Source organism: Carassius auratus, unplaced genomic scaffold (assembly GCF_003368295.1).
Source record: "Carassius auratus strain Wakin unplaced genomic scaffold, ASM336829v1 scaf_tig00214902, whole genome shotgun sequence".
Taxonomy (NCBI): Eukaryota; Metazoa; Chordata; class Actinopteri; order Cypriniformes; family Cyprinidae; genus Carassius; species Carassius auratus.
Genome location: NW_020527851.1, coordinates 73,668 through 98,231, shown reverse-complemented (window position 1 = coordinate 98,231; position 24,564 = coordinate 73,668). Strand labels below are relative to the sequence as shown.

Sequence of the window (24,564 nt, the reverse complement as noted above, 5' to 3'; positions counted from 1 at the left end):
CTGTATTATCGCACTGTATTAAGTTTCATCTGTATGTACCGCACAGCTGTATCTCACAGTTCACCCCAAAAAATAAAAAAAATAAAATTGTCTTCAAAAAGATTGCCACTGCAGGCAAGCAAAACCATAACCAAAAAATAGATACACAATAATAACCAAATATTGTGTTTTTGATTTTCAGAAACAACTTAACTAGTTTTTTCCTCAGAATAGTTCACCTATAAATGAAAATTCTGACATAATTTTCTCACCGTCATGTCGTTTCAAACCTGTATGACTTTCTTGGTGCTGTATAAACTCCACACCAACTCCCCCAAAACTCTTTGGTTATCTGCATTCTTCAATATATATTAATTTGTGTTCACCAGGAGAAAGTAAGTCCTACAGGGATGGAGCAACTTGAGGTCGAGCAAATGTCTTGTGAAATTGTTTCATATTTTACATTAACAGCTCAAAATCAAATGTGACACATGGAATTGCATTTGATATTCATCAGAGCTTTTCCCGAGAGGAGGCAGAGCTGCGATTTCGGCAGCTGACACGAGAGTACCAGGCACTGCAGCGAGCTTACGCACTTCTGCAGGAGACTACAGGTCCTCTGGACCCTGAGAGACACTGCAGGGTGAGGGCCCTTGATGCCAACTCCACAGACGCATGTTTGACCCCCCAACACTGGACATTCTGAAGGATCCTTTTCTTACCACTATTTATTGATTTATTTTTGATAATTTTTTGATCTGAATTAAATTGCATCAATGTTTAAAAACTATTTAAATGAATTCCAAGATCTTTTCAGAATCTCCTTTGCCCACACTGAAATACCACTCATCTGTTGGTCACAGCCAGCATTGTAACAAGCATGGCCGAAAATTCCTGCCTCAAAAAAAAAAAAAAAAAAAAAAATCAAACATTTGTCATTTGAAATTCAAAATAAGACAATATAGACTGTTTATGCATACATATGCCCTAGGCTGGCTCTTTGATTGGCTCTGTGCTCTGTCCGTCAGACACGGGAGCAGCTGCAGACGGAGCTGATTGCCTGTCAGGCACGGATTGCTGACCTGGAGCGGAGCTTGGCAGAGAAGGGGCAGGTAAATAAGAAAGAGGGCAGGGAGAAGACACCCCTGACTCCAGTCACATTGGCTTTCCTGCTTGTCTTTCTGAGAGCCATGCTTGTGTGCTGCACTACACAGACAGGATATGGCACCAAATCATGTGACTTCCCCCACAGGATCAGTCATGTTTTACAGTTTTTGTCATTTCTGTACATTTCCTTTGCTTGACCAATGCTTTTTACTTTGCTTTTTCAATGTATATTTAATCAAATCAATCAGCACTGTTAATTATGGTGTAATCATTTCATATTCATGCTATTTGTCCTGCTGTCTCCCCTGTATACTATAAGGTTGTTTTCACAGCCTGCCTTAACACTAGATTTGAGAATTGTACTGTTCAATGACCAAAAATCGGGGGTTTACTAGGATACAAATATATTGCTGGTCTTTCGTTTCAGTCCTACTCGGAATGGAATACTAGCTTACTGCTTACTGTTTTTTTAAAGGGTCATGAAACCTCCTAAAAAGTGCATAAGTGCACACCCACTTTTCCAATGGCATTGGTTCCAGAATATTTTTTTCCATTAATTTTCACATAGGGATTTAAAAAAAAAGTCTTCAGTAAAGCATTGTAACCTAGCCAACCAGCTATGAGGTGTATCACTACAGTACATTAAAAAAGTATGTTAAAATCTGACAAAAAGAGAAATAGATGAGACTGTAACTGCTCTAAAAACTGAATAGATAGATAAATAGATAGATAGTTAGATGTTTGGATATTTAATTATGGGATTCACATGCTTCATGGGAGCTTTTCTCACCACAAATTCTGAAAACATTGTTCTTTTAAAAATGTTGAAAGAATCTGGCCTGTGGCTTCAGCAGGCATATACCATCAATTAACAACCTTAGAGCTCACAACATGTTTTTAACAGTCTTTAAGATTTGCAAGTCATTAAAAGTCATTTTCTCTAGTTAATTTTTTCACTTCTGGAACTGTTGCACTCTATTTTAACATCTGTTAGTTCTCTCCACAGTTCTGAAAAAAGGGTGCAAAACCGGGTGTGGTAAGCTTATAGATCAGAAAAAAGCTTAACCATTTTATCCTATAATAATAAAAATAATAATAATAATAATAATAATGGAGGATAACATTGTCTTCTGTGATGTGCAACACAAACAACTATTGTTAAAATCTTAATGTAGTTTAGTGTTTGATGACCCTTTAAATAGTATGAAACAGAACTATGAATTATTTAACAGTTACTAAATGTTTCAAGCAGTAGTGTGCAACAATGTTTTGCTTGATCACATAATGTTGAACATTTCATTAGGTGAATGCTGGCCATCTATTATTTTAGAAATAAAAATGTAGTATTTTTGCTCAAATTTTTGTTTGGAAAGAGTTAAATATCAAGTTCATGTGAATTTTCTATACTGTGCATAGTATACATACTTTATACAACAGAAATAGTAAAAGTAGTATGATAGTATGCTATTCCGAATGTAGCTATTTTTGGCTTAATGATCAGTGTATGTTTATCATTGGTCCATATGCTTGTGTTTACTTTCTATTCTCTGCTTGTCTCTTATTGGTTACTTGATTTTTTTTTTTTTTTTTTTCTGTAAAATATGGAAATGGACTTACCTGCATGCGGCCTAATAAATTTTATTTTCTCCATCGGTAACTTCTCATTCTATCATTATTTTTTTCTTTATGCATTTCTTTGTTTAAGACTGAGTATTTGATATTTGATGTGTTTTATTTATTTTTGAAAATGAGAGTGTGGATTGTGTGTGATTAGTGATAATAGGAGTGTTTGTGTTTGTGTGTGGGTTTATGTTATGCAGGACTCAAAGTGGGTGGAGGAAAAGCAAAATCTTCTAAGGGTGAACCAGGAACTCAGAGAAAAGGTACAGCCTGGGTTCTTAGTATCCTATAATATACATATACTCAAACATAAACACTTAACATTCTGGTGTTTGTTTGTGTGTGTGTGTGTACGTGTTAGATAGTATCGCTGGAGCAGTGTGAAATGCGATTACGCTCAGAAGTTCAGGACAACCTGGATCAGAATGAGCTGCTTGAATTCCGCATTCTAGAACTGGAAGTAAGAGAATCTGTTTTGCTCCCACAGCAGCAAACAGGGATTGTCAAACCCGGCTCATGTCTACACAAGCTACATACATGAATCCATTTTAACCCTTACATACAGTATTGTTCAAAATAATAGCAGTACAATGTGACTAACCAGAATAATCAAGGTTTTTCGTATATTTTTTTATTTCTACGTGGCAAACAAGTTACCAGTAGGTTCAGTAGATTCTCAGAAAACAAATGAGACCCAGCATTCATGATATGCACGCTCTTAAGGCTGTGCAATTGGGCAATTAGTTGAATTAGTTGAAAGGGGTGTGTTCAAAAAAATAGCAGTGTGGCATTCAATCACTGAGGTCATCAATTTTGTGAAGAAACAGGTGTGAATCAGGTGGCCCCTATTTAAGGATGAAGCCAACACTTGTTGAACATGCATTTGAAAGCTGAGGAAAATGGGTCGTTCAAGACATTGTTCAGAAGAACAGCGTACTTTGATTAAAAAGTTGATTAGAGAGGGGAAAACCTATAAAGAGGTGCAAAAAATGAAAGGCTGTTCAGCTAAAATGATCTCCAATGCCTTAAAATGGAGAGCAAAACCAGAGAGACGTGGAAGAAAACGGAAGACAACCATCAAAATGGATAGAAGAATAACCAGAATGGCAAAGGCTCAGCCAATGATCACCTCCAGGATGATCAAAGACAGTCTGGAGTTACCTGTAAGTACTGTGACAGTTAGAAGACGTCTGTGTGAAGCTAATCTATTTTCAAGAATCCCCCGCAAAGTCCCTCTGTTAAAAAAAAGGCATGTGCAGAAGAGGTTACAATTTGCCAAAGAACACATCAACTGGCCTAAAGAGAAATGGAGGAACATTTTGTGGACTGATGAGAGTAAAATTGTTCTTTTTGGGTCCAAGGGCCACAGGCAGTTTGTGAGACGACCCCCAAACTCTGAATTCAAGCCACAGTACACAGTGAAGACAGTGAAGCATGGAGGTGCAAGCATCATGATATGGGCATGTTTCTCCTACTATGGTGTTGGGCCTATTTATCGCATACCAGGGATCATGGATCAGTTTGCATATGTTAAAATACTTGAAGAGGTCATGTTGCCCTATGCTGAAGAGGACATGCCCTTGAAATGGTTGTTTCAACAAGACAATGACCCAAAACACACTAGTAAACGGGCAAATTCTTGGTTCCAAACCAACAAAATTAATGTTATGGAGTGGCCAGCCCAATCTCCAGACCTTAATCCAATTGAGAACTTGTGGGGTGATATCAAAAATGCTGTTTCTGAAGCAAAACCAAGAAATGTGAATGAATTGTGGAATGTTGTTAAAGAATCATGGAGTGGAATAACAGCTGAGAGGTGCCACAAGTTGGTTGACTCCATGCCACACAGATGTCAAGCAGTTTTAAAAAACTGTGGTCATACAACTAAATATCAGTTTAGTGATTCACAGGATTGCTAAATCCCAGAAAAAAAAAATGTTTGTACAAAATAGTTTTGAGTTTGTACAGTCAAAGGTAGACACTGCTATTTTTTTGAACACACCCCTTTCAACTAATTGCCCAATTGCACAGCCTTAAGAACGTGCATATCATGAATGCTGGGTCTTGTTTGTTTTCTGACAATCTACTGAACCTACTGGTAACTTGTTTGCCACGTAGCAATAAAAAATATACTAAAAACCTTGATTATTCTGGTTAGTCACATTGTACTGCTATTATTTTGAACAATACTGTACATAAAACCAGCAATGCTTTGAGTTTTATGTTTTCATGTTGTTATAAATATTTTCATACACATTTTAAATGTTTTTATTTTTCTGTATTAAGAACTGTATTTATTTCACTATTGTTTTGTTAATTATAAGTTTCAGTGGAATAAAATTTATTTGAATGAAACTCTTCACCAATCTCTCATTATTTTATTTTTTTTATTTTTTTTTTTTACTACACCTCCTGCATGTATTTTTTTTATTAATTTATCAACGCAAAAATTCACTATTTTTTTAATGGTCATTTCAAAAACTTGTGTGGAATGTTATACATCTTCTGTGAGATGTTGAATATTTTTTTGTGATCATTTTACATTTTTTTGTGAGAATGTAATTTAATTTACAGAGTCCAACTTACAGCATATGGTAACTGCAGCTGCCAGTTAGAAATAACACTTTCTTAGTTCAAATTACTGCATATAATTAAGTGCATGCCGTTTGATTACAGAAATTACACAAAGTCTGTGGTTATAAAAAATAATTCAGTTGAAACATCTGGTTAAATGAGTGTACCAGTTCACCCCCAAAAAATAATCTTTTACTTACCCTTCCTGTCACTGCTCATCCGTTTATTCAACACACAGACTTTCACATGACTCAGTACACCCTGGACTACATTTCCCACAAACCCCTGCCTAGGAACTCATTATTGAACCACACCTGTTTCCTATCAGTGATACTATAAAGGTTGCACTCATCCACACTCAAGTTGCTAAGTCTTGTTTAGTTCTGTCTGGAATTTCCGAGCGGTTTCCCTGTGTTTGTTCTTTCTGTGTTTGACTTTGGATTGTAAATAACGCCTGTGATACTCTGCCGCCTGCCCTGACCTTTGCCCGATATTGTTATTCATTCTGGATATCCCTTGACACACTTGATGCTGTTACCTGAATTCTGCCTGTCTGACCATTCTCTAAAAAATACTGCAATTGGATCCGAACGTCTCTGACTCCACGCTACAGAAGGCTTAGTCAAACCAGGATCCAGCAGCCTTAAGGAGTACATCCAGGTCAATCATGAACCCAGTAGGCCAACTTATTTGTCTACGTCAAGGAATTTGGCTCATCGTGGACTATGTGATGGACTTTGTTGAGTTGGTCCATTTGCCTAACATGGACAAGTTATGCCTGATAACACAGTTGATCTTCCAGAGTCAGGTCAGGTCCCCGTCAATCTTCCAGAGTCAGGTCAGGTCCCCATTGATCTTCTAGAGTCAGGTCAGGTCCCCGTCGATCTTCCAGAGTCAAGTCAGGTCCCCGTCGATCTTCCAGAATCGAGGTCGGGTCAAGTCACCGCTGACCATCCAGAGTCGGGTCAAGTCACCGCTGACCGTCCAGAGTCAGGTTAAGTCACCATTAACCCCCATTAGTCAAGTAAAACCACAGTTGATCTTCATGAACAAATTCAAGTCACCGTCAATCTTCCAGAATCAAGGTCCAGTCAAATCACTACTGACCGTCCAGAGTAAGGTCAAGGCACCATTAACCCCCGTGAGTCAAGTAAAACCACAGTTAGACTTCATGGGTCAATTCAAGTCCCAGTTGATCTTCGTGAACTAAATCAAGCCACAGTTGATCTTTGTGAGCCCAGTCAAATCACCACATGTCTTCCAGAGAATCAACACGTCTCAGCTGATCATCCAGAGCCTCGTCTCATATTGTCTGTTGTGCCCAGCAATGTTCTCTCAGCCTGTTGTGTTGCTGTCAATGAGACTGTTACTGCTGTGGAACCTCCAGAGGTGGTGGCAACTGCTGCAGAACCTTTGAAGGTGTCAGTAGTATCCATCCATGAACTCTCATTGTGTCCTGTCATGGCTATGGAGGCTGTCTATGAACTCATTGCCTGTCCTGTCATGGCCACAGAGGCCATCCACCAAATCACTGTCTGTCCTGTCATGGCCACAGAGGCCATCCATGAACTCCCCGCCTGTCCTGTCACAGCCATGGAGGCTGCCTATGAACTCTCGTTCTGTCCTGTCACAGCCATGGAGGCCGCCTATGAACTCTCATTATGTCCTGTCACGGCTATTGAGGCCGTCTATGAACTTTCGTTCATTCCTGTCATGGCTATGGAGGCCATGTGTGAACTTTCTCCCTGCCTTATCATGGCCACAGAGGCCACTATTAATCTGTTTATGTTATCTGTTCCAGTCCCACCTAACCGTATTTGCTCTCCTGTGCCATTGACTCCGCTGTGGTGGTCATCTTCTCCGGCCTGGAGGGCTTCTGTCTCATCTGCTCGGCTGTGGTGGTCCTCTGCTCCGCCCTGGTGGGCTTCTGTCCCATCTGCTTCACCCTGGTGGGCTCCAGCTCCACTTGCTCTGCCCTGGTGGGCTCCAGCTCCACCTGCTCCGCCCTGGTAGGATCCAGCTCCACTTGCTCCGCCCTGGTGTGCTACAGCTCTGCCTGGTGGGCTCCTGTTCCTCAGTTAAGCCCACGAAGGGCTCCTGTTCCCCAGTTAAACCTAGGAAGGGCTTCAGATCTCCAGTTAAGCCTAGGAAGGGCTCCAGTTCTGCCTGCTCCGCCATGGTAGATGCCTGTTCTGTTGACTCTGGTCTGGTGTATGCCTGTTCTGTCTACTCCACCCGGGCTTCCTGCTCTGCTGGCTCTGCCCTGGTCCCCGGCCACTCCACTTCCACAAGGACCTGGCCCTCCGTCCCTCACCCCTGTTCTGCCTCCGCTCCACCGCCCTTCTAGATTGTTTAGAGCATCTGGAAGCCGCTCTTTGGGGGGCTTTGTAAACTCCTGCCTGGTATTGTTATTCAATCTGGAAATCCCGTGACACACTTGACACTGTTACCTGAATTCTGCCTGTCTGACCATTCTCTAATAAAAACTGCAATTGGGTCCGAACATCTCTGACTCCACGCAACACTTCCAGCGGGTTTCTCCAAACATATATGGCTTTAGTTTTTTTTTTTTTTTTTTTTTCTGTGGAACAAACACAAACATAAAATTAATAATAATAATATTTATAATCATTTTGAATGTGAGTGTAGTCCAAACAACATTGTACCTCATTGACTTTCATTTTATGGACAAAAACAAAGACATTTTTCAAAACATTTATTTATTTGTTTGAATTTCAACATTCTACTTTTTAAAAGTATTTTAGACTGAGTGTTTTATACACCCCTTAGAACATTCCTAATATTGTACACATGGATTTTCCTGTTGTAGTTAAGTCATGTGATTGGTGGTGGTTTCTATATTTATTTATTCATTTTGCAGACACTTTTATCCAAAGCAATAGAGGAACATAAGCAGATTGTCACAGAACCTACAACATTCACAGTATATACATACATTCTGTTCCATAATGTTGTTAAATTGCATTATGTGTTATCTGAACTTATCTGTATGTTTAAATCTTTTATAAGCATCCACCACATTTTTTGTTGTTTCAAACCCATATTAATTTCTTTATTCTGTTAAACACAAATCCAGTAGTGAATGTTTGGAGAATATCCTGGCTTTTCTTTTCATACAAGTAAAAGGAAACTACCCTTGTATAAAAAAAAAGCAAACTTCAGCATTCTATTAAAATGTAAGGTTTTTGAACACATAAATGCATATTGTGTTCTTTAAAACATGACAAAGAATCAGTAAAACCATTATTTACTATGAAGCTAAATTTTAATTACATTACAAAGTGTACTTTTTAAGTCTATAGTTTGTGAAGAAACAGTGATGAAAGTATACTTGCTATTACACTCAAATTGCCTTTTATTTAATCTATGTATTGTTTGCAAGTACAGTTATATATACTTTTAAGATTTGAAGTACATTGCTGGTTCATATTCAGTGCAATTAAAGGGTTAGTTCACCCATAAATCAAAATTATGTCATTAATAACTCACCCTCATGTCGTTCCAAACCTGTGAGACCTCCGTTCATCTTTGGAACACAGTTTAAGATATTTTAGATTTAGTCCGAGAGCTTTCAGTCCCTCCATTGAAACTGTGTGCATGTATACTGTCCATGTCCAGAAAGGTAAGAAAAACATAATCAAATTAGTCCATGTGACATCAGAGGATAAGTTAGAATTTTTTGAAGCATCAAAAATACATTTTGGTTCGCATCTCCAGTAAGCATTAATCCACAAATAACTTAAGCTGTTAACTTTTTTAACTTGGCTGACACTCCCTCTGAGTTAAAATAAACCAATATCCCGGAGTAATTCATTTACTCAGTAAAGTCACTCAGTACTCTGAACTGCTGTGAAGAGAGTACTGAAGATGAACATCGAGCCGAGCCAGATAATGAACGAAAGATTGACTCGTTCTCGAGTCAAGAACCGGTTGCCTCGGTTTTCGGCTCACCAGTAGTTCTTTCGGACAGTTTGATTCAATAAACCGGTTAAAGAAAACGGTTCACCGGTTCCTTTGCGCTTGACATAATGACGTCATTTGCGATGATTGCACTTGATTCAAGCCTTCGGTTTACCTGGGCTCATAACATTAGCACAGAATCAGTTCAGAATCAATCACCAAAAAAAAAAAAAAAAATGGTTTGGTTCATACGCTCTGTGTGTTATTTTGTTTCACGCTCAATCACACAACACATGCGCAGTATCATCAGCTCCTCGGTTCTCGAATCGGACACGTCTGACAGAAACGGTTCTTGACTCGAGAACGAGTCAATATTTTGTTCATTATCTGGCTCGGCTCGGTGTTCGTCTTCAGTTCTCTCTTCACAGCAGTTCAGTCATTGTACTGTTTGAGTAAATGAATTACTCCGGGATATTGGTTTATATTAATTTAGAGGGAGTTTCAGTCACATTAAAAAAGTTAACAGCTTAAGTCATTTGTGGATCAATGCTTATTGGAGACGTGAACCGTTTTAAACGATTCAGTTCAATTTAACTGATTCAAGAAGATCCGTTTACATCGAATGATTCGTTCGCGAACCAGATATCACTAAACTTTGTTGAACTGCTTTGAAATTTCACAACAGACCCGGAAGAGAAGACAATGCTGAATAAAGTCATAGTTTTTGCTATTTTTGGACCAAAATGTATTTTCGATGCTGCAAAAAAATCTAACTGACCCTCTAATGTCACATGGACTACTTTGATGATGTTTTTCTTACCTTTCTTGACATGGACAGTATAACGTATACACAGTTTCAATGGAGGGACTGAGAGCTCTCGGACTAAATCTAAAATATCTTAAACTGTGTTCTGAAGATGAACGTAGGTCTCACGGGTTTGGAATTACATGAGGGTGAGTTATTAATTACATAATTTTGATTTATTGGTGAACTAACCCTTAATGTGCATTTCTTTTTCACTAGAGTGGTGCTTTCATGCTTCAATAATGGTAAAGAAAATACACATTAAAGTACCATAAATGTGCATAGTGTCCAGTCTCCTGAAGTCATATAATAGCATTTGTGTGATGAAAAGACCAAAATTTAAGTCATATTTCAGTAGCTATTTTATGACTTAAAAAGACATGGATCATCTTTATGTGCTACTTTTTTGCTCCCCTCAGTCACTCTTCAATTTTTATTTTGTATTTTTTTGTATTTTGAAGAGCTGCCTGTGATTTGTTGAACAGTTAGCCTACTTCTGAAGAAAATTTTATTTTTATAGGAGAGGGAACGCCGTTCTCCTGCCTTTAACCTGCAAATCTCTGCCTCTGAAAACAACAGTATTCTACAGCTACACTGCCAGCAAGAGGATGTCAAGGTAAAAACCCACACACTGCTGGCATTATTACCATGTAATGCCAAAGTTTTTAATGTTAAGGTACTTAATTCAAAACTACATAATGCACTAACTATAGTAATGTGTGGTTGAAGGAATGTGAGTTTAGCACCATTGATTTATACAATATACAATATGATAAAATATACTTTATACTGTACAATTCATATACAATACCACAAATTGCACACTTTACATTTGTCTATATGTACTGTATGATAACATACTGTATACTGGCCTCATATTCATGTGTTTTGGTTTAGGATGTCATTATTCCTGACCTCATGAAAAAGCTTGACATTCTTGGGGATAATGGGGTATGTGTTTTTTTTTTTATTTTTTATTTTTTTTTATATATATATATATGTGCACGTTTTACTCCTGTTTCTCAAAAAAAGAGAATGAACACTTCAGTTTTCATTGGCAGAATTTGCGAAACGAGGAGCAGGTCACAGTCATTCAAGCAGGCACTGTGCTGTCTTTATGTGAAAAGGTATCATGTCCTTCAGTCTCTTTATATGTAAGATGCATTACATTTTATCAGTAGTTCTATTGTATTGCTGTGTCTTTGTGACCAGTGGCTGAAGCAGATCGACAACACAGAGGCAGCGCTGACACAGAAAATGATTGATCTGGAGAATGAGAAGGTAAGAACACCCATTCATGCCATCTGATATAAATTTTTTTGAACGGTTTGTTCTAAAAGTCAGTCTAGTGATAGATGGGGTTTGATGTCACTTGATTAAAAATGTATAATTTGTGTGTGCTCCTGTCTTGACCATGGTGAACTGATGTTATCAACAGGAGCTGTTCAGTAAACAGAAAGGTTTCCTGGAAGAGGAACTAGACTACAGAAAGCAAGCTCTTGATCAGGCCCAACTGGTAGGACTTTATATGTCTTTTATGTAGCAGTGTAAACAACACTTCTGGATACTTATAACGAATGAGTATACTTGAATACTTTGTGTGACGTTTTTGCTATAATGTGTCAGTAATATAAATGTTGTTGGCTTAACACAGGAAAGGTGAAATATGAAACTATTTGGCCAAGATACATATATTTGCATATTTTATAAAATATTTTTGTTTGTAATTTGATAATATTTATTAAAAAATTATTCAGAATTAATTAATTCCAAGGTTCTACTGAAATGGACAATAATTCTTCAGATTTACCCTTAATTATGTTGTAACTCAGTAGCAGCTAGCTTGGAAACAAATGTTGTGATTAAATTATATTTATCATAAATTAAATAATATATACACTTACTATTAAATTTTTGTGTTTGGAAGTAGTTTTAAAAAACATCTAACTGAGCCCAAAATCTTAAACAATACTGTTACGTTGGTATGCTAGTTGATCGCTGGAAGTGTATTTGTTAGCTCAAGTAAAAAAACGAATGTATTGTATATTTTTAGTGATTACAATAAGAAAATATTCATTTAAATTTTTTATTTTGTATATTAAGTACCTTCATTTCTTTTTAGAAAGGGACAGGGCAACAGTTTGTACCATATTTGTGGCAAGTGCCAGTTTGGTCTGTTTGACCATAAGTAAATTACAAATTCATGAAAAGATGTGAAATTGTTTAAAAATCAATTTCGTTACATAATATGGCCAAACTCATTACCGTTTGCCATTTAGAAAGCATTGTGTACATGTTTGTTTGTTATGTTTAGAGGGTGCAGGAGCTGGAGGCTACATTATATGCTGCCCTGCAACAGGATCCAGACAGCTGTTTGGGGGAGAGTTTGAGTGACAGGCAGCGAGCGAAGCTGGCCGAGTCAATGGATGCAGTGCGGAGACAGATCCTGCGGCAAAGTCGCCATGCCGACACACTCGTTCTACAACAACGCATGGAGCTCCTCCAGTCTGCACAGCAGGTTGGGATCTGTGCATTTGATAATTACAAACATTTCCAAAAAGTATTTGTCCAAGCTGCTCTTCCACATAATTAAAGTCAATGATTGTCCCTGGTTCACATTCACTTTCATTGTATAAAACAGCTTGGACATTCTGCCAATTATCTTTTTTTGTGTGTGTGTTTAACAATGATTGTGTTAAAAAAAAATTCAACAATGATTTGGTACTTTATCATTTGACTTACAGAGGATCAGAGAACTTGAAGATAAGATTGACACGCAGAGAAGACAAATCAAAGAGATTGAAGAGAAGGTGTGTATGGATGTGACCTTCTCTCGTGTTTATCAGTGTGTTCGATCATGTTCTGGATAAATACTGTAAGACTGATTCCTCTTCTCCTCTCCTCTCCTCTCCTCTCCTCTCCTCTCTCTTGTTTGAAATTTGTGTTTATTATAATTTATAATTTATAGTTTTTGTTCCTTTTCTTATTTTTCTCCCTAGCTTTTATTCTCTGGCCTTAAAACCTACACACATCATACTATCTCTCTATATCTCCTTCTATCTTTCTCAAACACACACAGGTGCAGTATCTAGACGAAAGATACAAACTCTTTTGCCTCTAGAAACTTTGGTGACACAATCATTTCTCAGTTTGTTGTACAAAACATGTTTTTTATATTTTATGAAACATTTCAGAAGAGAATAATTTGTATTTCAACAGTTCAAGAGGCTGCTTAATCTTGTTTTGTTTTTGTTTTTTCGATTGAAAATAGTGTGAACAAATATAAATGAATGCACCCTAAATATTTGCTATAATGAGTATTAAAGACACTTTAGCAATTGTCAGACTGCTTTTATTTTAATTTAATAAAGTTGTATTTTTTTCACATGTGCTCTTGAAGGCTTTATTAAAATTACAGATAACTGTACATTTTTAAAGTTTAATTCAGATGTGAACAAGACAATGGGTGGTGTGCATTTATTTACTTTAAAGCAAGCTATTGTTTAGATCAGCCAGTAGGTGGCAGTAAAGTAATAATCCATCCCTCATCCTTTTGTTGTCTGGGATGGGCAAAGTACTGCAGACTGTCTCACTCACCCGACCTGAGTTCACCTCACTGTGCTAGACTTACCACATGGAGATGACAACTTTCTTAGTCCCAATCAAAGAAGTTGGCAGAACACTGAAAAAAAGCCATGTGAGAAGAAGGTGCAGCCAGAAAAGTATGGATGCATGTTGTGAATAAAGGCAGTGAAAGAAGGAGGAGCGTAAGTGTAAAAGAAATCAGCAGAAGTGAGGTTGAACACCTTAGAAGGTTCTTGTACTCGCTGACAAGCTGAAAATAAACCCACGTGTTTACGCACAGATTCCTGAGCCAGAGAGATGATCTCAGCTAAAGAAACAAACTTGCCTGTCAAAAATAGAGTTGGACAGAAAAAGAGAGATTTGATTTAGTCAGTGTGATCTACATGATTAAACATAGTGCAGATTAGCACTCATCTGGAAAGAACGATGAATGAACGACGATATAAAGTATGATGGACACCTGATGCAAACCACCAAAAACAAGCTGCTCCAGCTAGTGAATTCCCATATGTTAAACTGATAGTTATTTTCAGAGTTGTTTGATCTGGTATTTTCAGATACCTTTATTCAAAATGTCCTTCACACACATTCTGTCTTCTTCTCTGGGTGCCTTATGCCAGAGCGTATTTTTAGTTCAGAACAGAAGTTTGGTGGGGATCAAAGGGAAAAGATGCAGTCCCCCATGCTGCTGACGCACTCTCTTAATCACCCCAACTAATTCACGCCGGCCCCCTCCTCATTTCACACACTTTATATGATCCTTCCATTTATTCTCCATGTGATATGCATCTTGTACATATAACCTAAAGTACACTCCATCTAATAAGTGTACATTAATGCACACATTAGTGTTTACTTCAACCATTGCTCTCACTTGTGCTTTCACTCCATAGAGTACCAAGAGTTATTTTTAAGAACTTCAACAATGTTACCACAATATCAAAAGGAAAACGTATGTATTACTATATTACTGATCACAAATTGGGTTATTTATACTGTAGGTATTATAATCATGATTTCATTAGTGTCGTATGCTCTCAGCATTTATGCTAGCAAGTGGAGTTTTTGGCAAAAAGAAAAAACAAAATTGTCAATTCTGTTACCGTCAAACTCTGTTACCAAGGTAACAATGCTGACAATAGTGTGACAGAATTAACAGTCCACCGGACAATTCTGTCAATACTGTTGCTTTACAATTATGTTACTTAAACGGTCAAGTCTGTTAATTAACTATTTTCACATTTAAAAAATAAATAAAAAAATAAATACAATTGTTGTTAAAAATCTCATTATTGAGATATGATGCACCCTTATAAGATTTCTACAACATCTCTCTCTCTCTCTCTCTCTCTACATTTTTTTTTTTATTTTTATTTTTTTTCTGGATATTGTATATAATATTACATTTATAAAAAAAAAATTATATAAATTTTCTAATGAAAAATATTTGCTCCAAGTGGACAATTCTATGAAGACATATGTATTTATTTATTTATTTATTTCATTTTAAGGTATGCATAGATAAAATATAATATAATATAATATAATATAATATAATATACTTATATAAATATTAATCCAAATGTTGGAATGTATGTACTTGTGTTTGGCAAGCACTGAATTATTACAATTTAACATGTGTTCAATAAGATACTGGAAATAATTTCTGTTAGTGAACAGTTTTTTAACTTTATTAAATGCCAAATGTATCACCCATACTCACTATAGTGTACATTACATCTGATGTATATTCACTAATGTACACTTTCCCTAATGCACTCATTAATGGACACTCCATCTGATGCATATTCACTAATGTGGACTCCATCTGCATTCAGTAGTGTACACTCCATCCGATAATATTCGCTAGTGTATACATCTGATCGACACTTGCTATTGCAGATAGAGTACTGTGTTACCTCAGTATGGCCTTATTTGTCCCCAGCAGCAGAATGTTATTTGTGGTTCAAACTTGATCTTTTTTTAGACTCTCCCCACATTCTGTTCACTGCTAAATTAATAGCGCTAATGATCTTGGAGGCGAAACATTTACACTTGTGCTCTGTCTAAGGACACATTAGCACATACACTTGTACCCTCTGAGGCATGACACACAACTGATGATGCACGTCACAGCCAAGCCAACACACGTCCATGCAATCAGAACCATCTGGAGAGAGCGTATGAGGAGATGATGAGATTTAGGAAACGAGAGATGAATGAATAGCCAGCTCATGAATGTCTGAATGCAAGTGATTGACACACAAGACAGCAGAACAATGCAGAACAGAAAGCCTAAGCAACATTCTGTGGGAGAATAGAGAAATTTATAGTCAAATTATTTTGAAAGATTGTATGCACACATATGGACGTAGGAAAGATATATGACCTCAGTTGTTTTTCGTAGACAGCATTGAGATTAAATTGAGAGTAAATGGAGAGGTTTTTTTTTTTTTTTTTTTTGTGATGGTCAGATTATCATTTGCTATCAACATTATCATACCTTTTCATATAAATATTATTTTAGTAATTGCTTTTCTCATTTAGTTTATTTCTCCTAAGAAATGTATGGAAAAACATCAGAGATAAAGTTGATTCCCAAATTAAACATGAAAGTCCATGACATTAAATGTGCAATGAAAGAGCAACCTCTGAGCAATACACATTGTTCTAGGAGTTTTAGATTACTTGTATTGCTGAAGGGTGTTGTTTAGTGACTTAGCAGGTGAGAAATTCTAAATAGAGATATGACTATCAGTTTACATATTAATGTTAGCTTGTGTTTATTAGCTAAGAGAAATTGTCTCTTACATGCATGGTACTGGCAGCTAACTGAATGCTCTGTCATGGACTTAAAAACTGTATTTTAGACATTTTAACACTAGGGTAATATTTCAAAAAATCTAATTGCCTCTCCATCACCATCTGCTCAGTTAATGCTTATACACATCTATACCAACAAATCAAATACTGCAATGAGAAAATGCTCAATAAAACACTTGATAACAATTTATATTTATTAATGGTGGTTTTATTTACAAGTTGTTGTTTTTTTAGACAAATACACCGTTTGTGTCTGACATCTTCTGTAAACTTGCTCAGAGAGAAAGACTGTGATATCTTACACACAGTGAAAACACAGATCTCTCACCTCAAGCAGCTCTTCAGTTTGAATTAAACATCGACTTCCTGTCCTAACTTCATCTGATACTCAGGTGGCACAACTCAGATTAACTAACACAAACCAAAGTACTTAACATGGTTTTAACAAATGAAAAACATTAGTGATGGTCTTTGTTAGTCAGTTCTTCCATTAGCTATCTGTTCAGCGTATTATTTACAGTAGGGCCAAACATATGTAGATATTAAACCACGCATAAATATGTAATTGCATTAGGAAATAAATTATCAAAGCAAATGGCATCTGCTTTTATTTAATCACTTCAACTACGCACATTTCATTTTAACAATCAGAATGTGTCCAAATACAATATCTCTATTATTTTATAATTTAAAACCTAATAAGCCTTTTTGTAAAATGTTCTTCTCGAAATGTGGACATTGTAGCATAAGTGCTTAAATACTTTTTGGAGCTACTGTATGTGATAGTGTATCTGGTTTAGTACCCAACATTCACCAAAAATACCAAGAGATCTATTCTGTAATCTTTTGTCTCCTGTTGGAAAAGTAGGAGTAGTCTAGTTTGTGTATGTTCATATTTATATGATGATGTGAAGGTAAATTGATAACTCAGGTATGCTCATTTGTCAACAAGAGAGTTTTCCTCTCCATGTAGAAACTTTCCCCACCATTTTTCACAATGGTGAAACCTTTAGTTTAATTTTCCACAACACTCACTTTTTACTCTTTGCCCCTCTACTTGTCCTGTGTTCTCTGGTTTTTGAGAAGGACATGACTTGAGGTGGTGTTGCAAAGCCTGCTGACAGGGCAGTGCATGCATGCAGTAGCCCTGTCTCTGTTGTACTGTATGAATTGCACAGTTTGTGTTGTGTTTACTGTATTTGTTGTTGTGTGCCAGTCTTGTCACCCTTTCCTGCATGGCTGCTTCTATGCATTTATTAGCATAAGCCCGATTGCAGGAGAAATGTAGTGGAGCATAACAGAAGAAGAGGAGGAGGTGGAAAACTCAGCTGAAGAGAACGTGAAAAGAGAAAGTAAGTGCCATGAGTGAGAGGAAAGACAGTAGAGAAGGCGAAGAGGAAGATGGAAGAATGGGAGAGTTGTAACCTGGTGGACATTCAAGCTCGAAACAGTGGACTGAGGCTGCATCCTCATTGCCATAGTTTGCCCAGTACTCTTCAGGCTCTAGCTTGGGTAAAGCAGCTTCCTCCACTGTGAGATCATACTTGGATGAGAAGGAGGATGATGAGGATGAGGAATGTTTGACAGAGGTGAATGGAGAAGCTTTTAAGGTCTCGCTGCTCTTGTGAAAGTGTCTCTTGGATGAAGAGGCCGGTTTGTTCTTTGAGAACCACCAACGGGTCTTGGTGCTGAAGGTGGTTGTTGTAGTGCCAGCCAGGGATCCTGGTTCAGGTAGTGGACAGAGGGCGAAGTCCAGCTCCCGCAAGAACCTCAGGTCCTGGCCTTTACGAGGGGCTGGTGAAGAGCATGTTATGTCTGAGCTGGAGATCCGAGCTTTGCCAAACCACTCCCATAGCGACATCGCTTCACAACCACAGGTCCAGGGGTTACCATTGAGCCTGAGAAACTGCATCGACGACGTATCCTTTAACAACTGGCTTGGAAGCTCCTGCAGAGAATTGTTGAAGAGATAGAGGATGGTCAGTCTGCCCAGGTCACGGAAGGCTCGCCGATGGACTTGTCGGATGCGGTTATCATGCAGCAACAGGCGGTCAAGATTCACCAGGCCGCGGAAGGCATTTTCAGACAGGATACGGATACGATTGCCATGCAGGAACAGGTGGGTGAGGTTGACCAAGTCGGAAAAGAGGCCATCTGGAAGGTGGCTCAGCTGGTTCTCCTGCAGGTAGAGGAATTGCAAGCTGTAGAGCTTGTGGAATAGGTCAGCGGGCAACTCGGTCAAGTGGCAGCGGTGCATGTGTAGACTCTGCAAGCGCTCCAGCCCCCTGAACGCACCCCCATCCAGCCTGCGCAGTGATGGGTTGACACTCAAATCTAGTTCCTCTAGTACACGCAGATTACTGAATGCACCTGCTTCGATAATTGTGATGTTGTTGGAGTAGAGCCATAGGACCTACGAATTCAGAAAGTAAAGACAAAGGTAAATCTCTGCTTACTGCAAGTCTTTACACAAAAAGATTCATCATGATGTTTACTTAAAGATATGCTCTCACCTGTGTTTCGAAGCCAAAGGAGCCGGCTCTGAGCTCAGTGATACGGTTGTTTTGCAAGAAAACGCGCTGGGAGTCGTAGGGCACTCCGGCAGGAACAGCAGTGAAGTTCTGAGACTGACAGCTCACAGTCATGGGCATATGGTAGCATACACACAACCTGGGACATGCCTGACCCGGTGCACAGCGGCATGCCAACAACCATATCATCAACCAAAGAGACAAACCACCTGTGAAGTGAAAAAGAAGTAGACTTAACATGATGCTCATGTATATATTTCAGAAGAAGCTTTTCCGCATCTTCTTAAAGTTCTGGAGTGATGCAGACATGAGGAAACAAATTGTAATTTTTCATGCCAGCTTAAATACAATATAACAGCTACTGTTTGAGATATCATTGCTGGGTTAAGTAATATCTACATTTATTCTGCTTGAAGAAAGCAGTTCTAGGTAAGATTTTCTATCCAGTCAGAGGTTACCTCTGTCCATGTCCATCCAGGACAGAACAGTACAGTGTCTAAGAGTGAATGAAACAAAAAGGCCAGATTAATTTCAGGTTTGTGAAACTGAACCCGATTCAATTACTGCAGCTCATAAATATTTAAGAGGGACCTCACAGGGATCAGTGACTCTAGACAATAACATGGCGCCTGAAGACAGGCATGACTTGAATCAATCATGCTGCGTGCGTTCATGTTACGTGCACAAGATTTTCCTATGACCTGACCCATGACCAAGTCACTCCACATCCCTTCCAGGAAAAGATGTACTAATCCACTGCACAGGACTATTGTGAAAAATTGTACGGTGTAACTGTAATTGTGCTACCTTTTTGCGTAACTGCATACACGTTTTTGTTCACAGAATAGATTTGTAAGTTTCTCAATGTGAAGAAATGATTTATATTCTGCATGTATCCTCGTTACATCAAAGAGGTTTATTAAGATAGTTTGACTAGTCGCATTACACTTATGGATTAATCAGAAATTGCTGTATTGAGGTCAGACCAAACTGAATGGATTAATCAGAAATTGCTGTATTGAGGTCAGACCAAACTGAATGAATTAATCAGAAATTGCTGCATAAAAATGGAAAACTTAAAAATGTAAAGCTACTATGTGAACATGTGTATATATTATGTATTTTTATTCATACATATCTTGTAATTGTATTTATCTGTATGTATGTTACATATGTATTGATGTACATGTAAAAAAAATATCAACGTTATATTATTAATTTTACAAGCTGCAAACATCAATATAAATATGTAGCAATAAATGCGTAACAAACAAAAGTAGTGATTATAATTATCTCTACTTTTGTCTGATAGATATTTATTGATACATTTATATATTATAACATGTACAACATAAAAAAAAACACAATTTAACCAAAAATGCAGATAAATAATGTCAAATTAAATTATGCACAAACATTAACTAATAATTATAATAAAAAGTTTGTACTTACTCTTGAATCTAAGAGTATTGGAGACGCGAGCGCTCCGCGCAGCCGCACGAGTTTCCATCCCAAAATCCAAACCGAGAGCGAGTTAGCCTGTGCGTGAGCTGCTATCTGTTCTAACAGTCAGCTCTGGTGCTCGAGTCGACTGCGACTGAGGAGCGACACGCACCCCGAGACTGTTTATAGTCCAGCATCGGCTCCCCACGGACACGGGAAGCGGAATCTCAAATGTAACGCGCACGCAGGCAAGAAGCACGTAAGGTGGGGGGAGGAAACCGGACTGTGTGTCTCAGTCAGGGGGATGACAAATTAACTTTGGTTGTTTTACATAGATGACTGTTCTTTTCTCTAGAGTCATATTAGTAAACAGGCTAGGTTACAACAACCTATGAAATCAGCGTGTAGACTACAGATAAGGTTAATGGTCGAAAAACTAAATAAAATTTTAAGTAAGATTAAATTATAATATAAATGTATTTGTTTATTACAGATATGCTTATTAACCTATATTATGGAGGTATTAAAAAAGCCATTAGTTATTATAATATGGATCCTTAGTTCTTTATGATTTCAGCATAAATTTTCATTCACATGAATAAATTATGAAATTATTAGTTTCTGACTAGTAAACATTTTTTACATCTTTGTCAGAGTTACACATAATGCATTTGATTGTTCTATTTAATATAGCCTATTGTTTTAGTATATATCTAGTAATCCCAAAAACACTGATTACCTCGTTCAGGTGTGTTTAATTAGGGTTGGAGCTAAACTCTGCAGGACAGTGGGCCTCCAGGACCCGAGTTGCCTATCCCTGATGTACAGTATGTTGTTTTCATTTCACATCCTTTTAGAAAACCATGATGTTGGAAGCATCAACTTTAGAGGAAGCTCTTCTTTTTCTCTCAATTGACAGCTGTCATATAATTTAATATTTATTTTAATGTAAATATATTTGTGAATATAAGTTGTGACTAAATGTCTGCTTAAACCAGCCTGGTTTGCTTTTTTAGCTGGTTAAGATGCTCTCCCAGTTTGTCAAGGTGGTACAGTACAGTATATACAGTAGCTGGGTGACCCATTTTTAATATGCACTCATAGTAGTTATATATAGTTATAATATATATATATATATATATATATATATATATATATATATATATATATATATATAGTTGTAGCTTTGGGAGACAAGCTGATGTGTGTTGTGTTGCTGTGGTATACTGCTACCTTCATACAACAAAGTACAATAAGGATAAAATAAAGTAAAATAAACCAAACTAGCGGGGAAAGTGAGGACCTAAATGGAGCTTCATCATATCAAGGCTGAAATTTCATTTTGTTTCCCTGTAGTAAAAAAAAAAAAAAATGTTAAGTGTTCTATTAGAGACACCCTATCCTTCATATCTAAAATTCATACACTAGATGACAAAGTACATAATATATAGTGAAAGTGAAAGTCATGACATTTGCCAGGTATGGTAACCCATAATCGGAATTGGTGTTCTGCATTTAACCCATCCAAGAACACACACACAACAGTGAGAAGTGAACAAACCGTGATCACACACCCAAAACAGTGGGTAATAACATAATCATTCCCCCATCCTCAAGAGACAAATTAGTGGCTGACTGACTGCTGGTTTGAATCCTGCTTGAAACCCTCAAGTCAAGTCAAGTCACCTTTAGTTATATAGCGCTTTATACAAAATACATTGCGTCAAAGCAACTGAACAACATTCATTAGGAAAACAGTGTTTCAATAATGCAAAATGACAGTTAAAGGCAGTTCATCATTGAATTCAGTGATGTCATCTCTGTTCAGTTTAAATAGAGTCTGTGCATTTATTTGCAATATAGTCAATGATTTCGCTGTAGATGAAGTAACTCCAACTAAGCAAGCCAGAGGCGACGGCGGCAAGGAACCGAATCTCCATCGGTGACAGAATGGATAAAATAACCTTGGGAGAAACCAGGCTCAGTTTGGGGGCCAGTTCTCCTCTGACCAGATGAAACCAGCAGTTCAATTCCAGGCTGCAGCAAAGTCAGATTGTGCAGAAGAATCATCTATTTCTTGTGGTCTTGTCCTGGTGGTCGTCTGAGACAAGGTCTTTACAGGGCATCTGTATCTGGGGCTCTAGTTGTCTTGGTGTCCGCTGTGTTTCAGGGATGTAGAGGTCCTTTCTAGGTGCTGATCCACTGTTTGGTCTGGATACGTACTGGATCCGGGTGACTGCAGTGACACTCTGATCTGGATACAGATTGGATCTGGTGGCTATGGTGACCTCAGAATAAGAGAGAAACAGACTAATATTAGTGTAGATGCCACTCTTCTAATGATGTAGCAAGTACATTGGGTGTTATGGGAAGTGTTCCTGATTCTGGTTTAGCTAATTAATGCAGCCTAAAAATCCTTTAACGGATTTGGATATTAATCTGTCAAGTCATCCTAGGTGTACAGTATATAAATATCTTCTTTCATGTAAGTATAATAATAATGGTAAGAACATAATCATTCCCCCAGCCTCAAGAGACAAATTAGTGGCTGACTGTTTGCTGGTTTGAATCCTGCTTGGAGCAGTGCGATTAGGATTAGTCACATGCACAGTACTGTACATCAGTTTGGTCCCAACTTTTTGGAATTTTGTGGTCATCCACAATAAAATTTTGGAATTTTTGAATTTTTGAAACTTTTTGGAATTTTGTGGTCATCAACATTTTTACTATAGGGACTAATTGGCAATGCAGGGTTTTTGATTTCCAGAACCACAGTTTTAACAGACAAAAATCTGCTGCATTTTGATATGAGTGTTGCCACAGGAAATAATTGCTATGTCTGTGAAAACAACTCTGTTCTCATTGTTGTGAATGACAGTATTTTGAATAAAGAAATAGTTTCCAATATGATATAAAACATCAGTATAAGAAATGTAAATTTCCCATGGGATAAATCTCATGTGGAATATTAATCCTGTAAAGCCTGGCATACAAACATTAGGCCTAGTCAAAACAATTATGGCAGACTATTTACTGTATTTACGTACATAACATTCATATAAATATAAGTTGACACTACATCTTCCAATAATGTCTTATTAAGCTTATATAAGCTTTTAGAAGATTACGTACAACGTGTTTTTCAGTTTTTTTGTATATTTATACACTTGTACTTTAGTAGGCTTTATAGGTGTGACGAGTGGAGCGTGGCCGAGAGACGTGGGAACGAGGAGTGAGGCCAGGTGTAGTGATTGGAGATGAGCTACACCTGCGACCCACCACCGGTCTCGAGTCCCACGTAGGAGATGGAAGGATATAAAACTGGAGCGACGACCGTGAAGGACGAGAGAGGACCAGGCCTGGGTTTTTAGTTGTGTTTGCTATTATTTTCGCGCATCAGTCATCTGTGAGGGGCTGATGCGCTGTTTTGTGTTTATTTTGAAATATTAAAGTTTCATTTTGATTGTGCGCCGGTTCCCACCTCCTTCTTCCCAATGAGTATGGAGTTTTTATTATTACAGTGGTGCCGAAACCCAGGAGAAGGAGGGAAGCGCTGCTGAAGATCCCTCGCAGCTGTGGTGAATCCGCGGTGCCATCGAGCTGGCGAGGAGTGTGCCGCCATGGACGCTCGAGGCGGTGGGCTGGAGCGAGTTGCCGGGGAGGGGCGAGCTCGCTGCCGGCCGCCCGTGATGTGGAGGGGCGGTTGCCGTCAATGAGGGAGCAGAGGAGTCGGGGCCGTTCGCCAGGGGGCCGGAGCCTGCTGCCATCCGCCGGAACAGGGAACAGACACAGTTTTATCCAGTTGTATTTTTACTTTTATAGCTTTTAAAATATAAAATTAAAAATTAAATACAGAATCACAGAGTTGAAAAGAGGATCACACTCCTCCTAAAATTACTTGTAAACTAAATCAGGTGTTGGTGATTCTAACAAAAATCTTTTAGAATTTTAAAACCCCTATAGCTCTCATTGTGATTTCTTTTAAAGATCAATATACAATCATATCCGAGACGATTCTGGCAAACAAATTAGATCCTAATAACCTGAAACATTTTTACTATAGGGACTCATTGGCAATGCAGGGTTTTTGATTTCCAGAACCACAGTTTTAACAGACAAAAATCTGCTGCATTTGCAAATGGTTGTGTAAAAGAAGCATTAGAAATTCATGTATGC

At 37.9% G+C, this 24,564-nt stretch overlaps 2 protein-coding genes across 5 annotated transcripts in view; one reads left to right on the top strand and one right to left on the bottom strand.

The window, feature by feature from the left end:
- Nucleotides 1-13,358, top strand: part of LOC113093159 (janus kinase and microtubule-interacting protein 1-like) — a 42,896-nt gene extending 29,538 nt beyond the window's left edge. For 2 of the 3 annotated variants that reach the window (XM_026259019.1, XM_026259018.1), the window contains exons 10-21: nt 497-622; nt 1,008-1,091; nt 2,907-2,969; nt 3,068-3,166; nt 10,527-10,622; nt 10,904-10,957; nt 11,068-11,133; nt 11,219-11,287; nt 11,445-11,522; nt 12,321-12,524; nt 12,751-12,816; nt 12,975-13,357. In XM_026259019.1, the coding sequence (XP_026114804.1) occupies nt 497-622; nt 1,008-1,091; nt 2,907-2,969; nt 3,068-3,166; nt 10,527-10,622; nt 10,904-10,957; nt 11,068-11,133; nt 11,219-11,287; nt 11,445-11,522; nt 12,321-12,524; nt 12,751-12,816; nt 12,975-13,025 (1,056 nt within the window). In that variant the 3' untranslated portion in view covers nt 13,026-13,357. Of the gene's footprint in view, nt 1-496; nt 623-1,007; nt 1,092-2,906; nt 2,970-3,067; nt 3,167-10,526; nt 10,623-10,903; nt 10,958-11,067; nt 11,134-11,218; nt 11,288-11,444; nt 11,523-12,320; nt 12,525-12,750; nt 12,817-12,974 lie in introns of all 3 variants that reach the window. The other variant, XM_026259020.1, reaches the window with a different exon arrangement.
- Nucleotides 13,359-16,622: 3,264 nt separating this feature from the next.
- Nucleotides 16,623-24,564, bottom strand: part of LOC113093164 (reticulon-4 receptor-like 2) — a 31,994-nt gene continuing 24,052 nt past the window's right edge. Inside the window, exons 1-3 of one of the 2 annotated variants that reach the window (XM_026259025.1) lie at nt 20,398-20,754; nt 18,928-19,154; nt 16,623-18,827 (exon numbers count right to left, since the gene is read on the bottom strand). In XM_026259025.1, coding sequence (XP_026114810.1) covers nt 17,739-18,827; nt 18,928-19,154; nt 20,398-20,455 — 1,374 coding nt within the window. In that variant the 5' untranslated portion in view covers nt 20,456-20,754 and the 3' untranslated portion in view covers nt 16,623-17,738. Of the gene's footprint in view, nt 18,828-18,927; nt 19,155-20,397; nt 20,755-24,564 lie in introns of those variants that run through there. The other variant, XM_026259026.1, reaches the window with a different exon arrangement.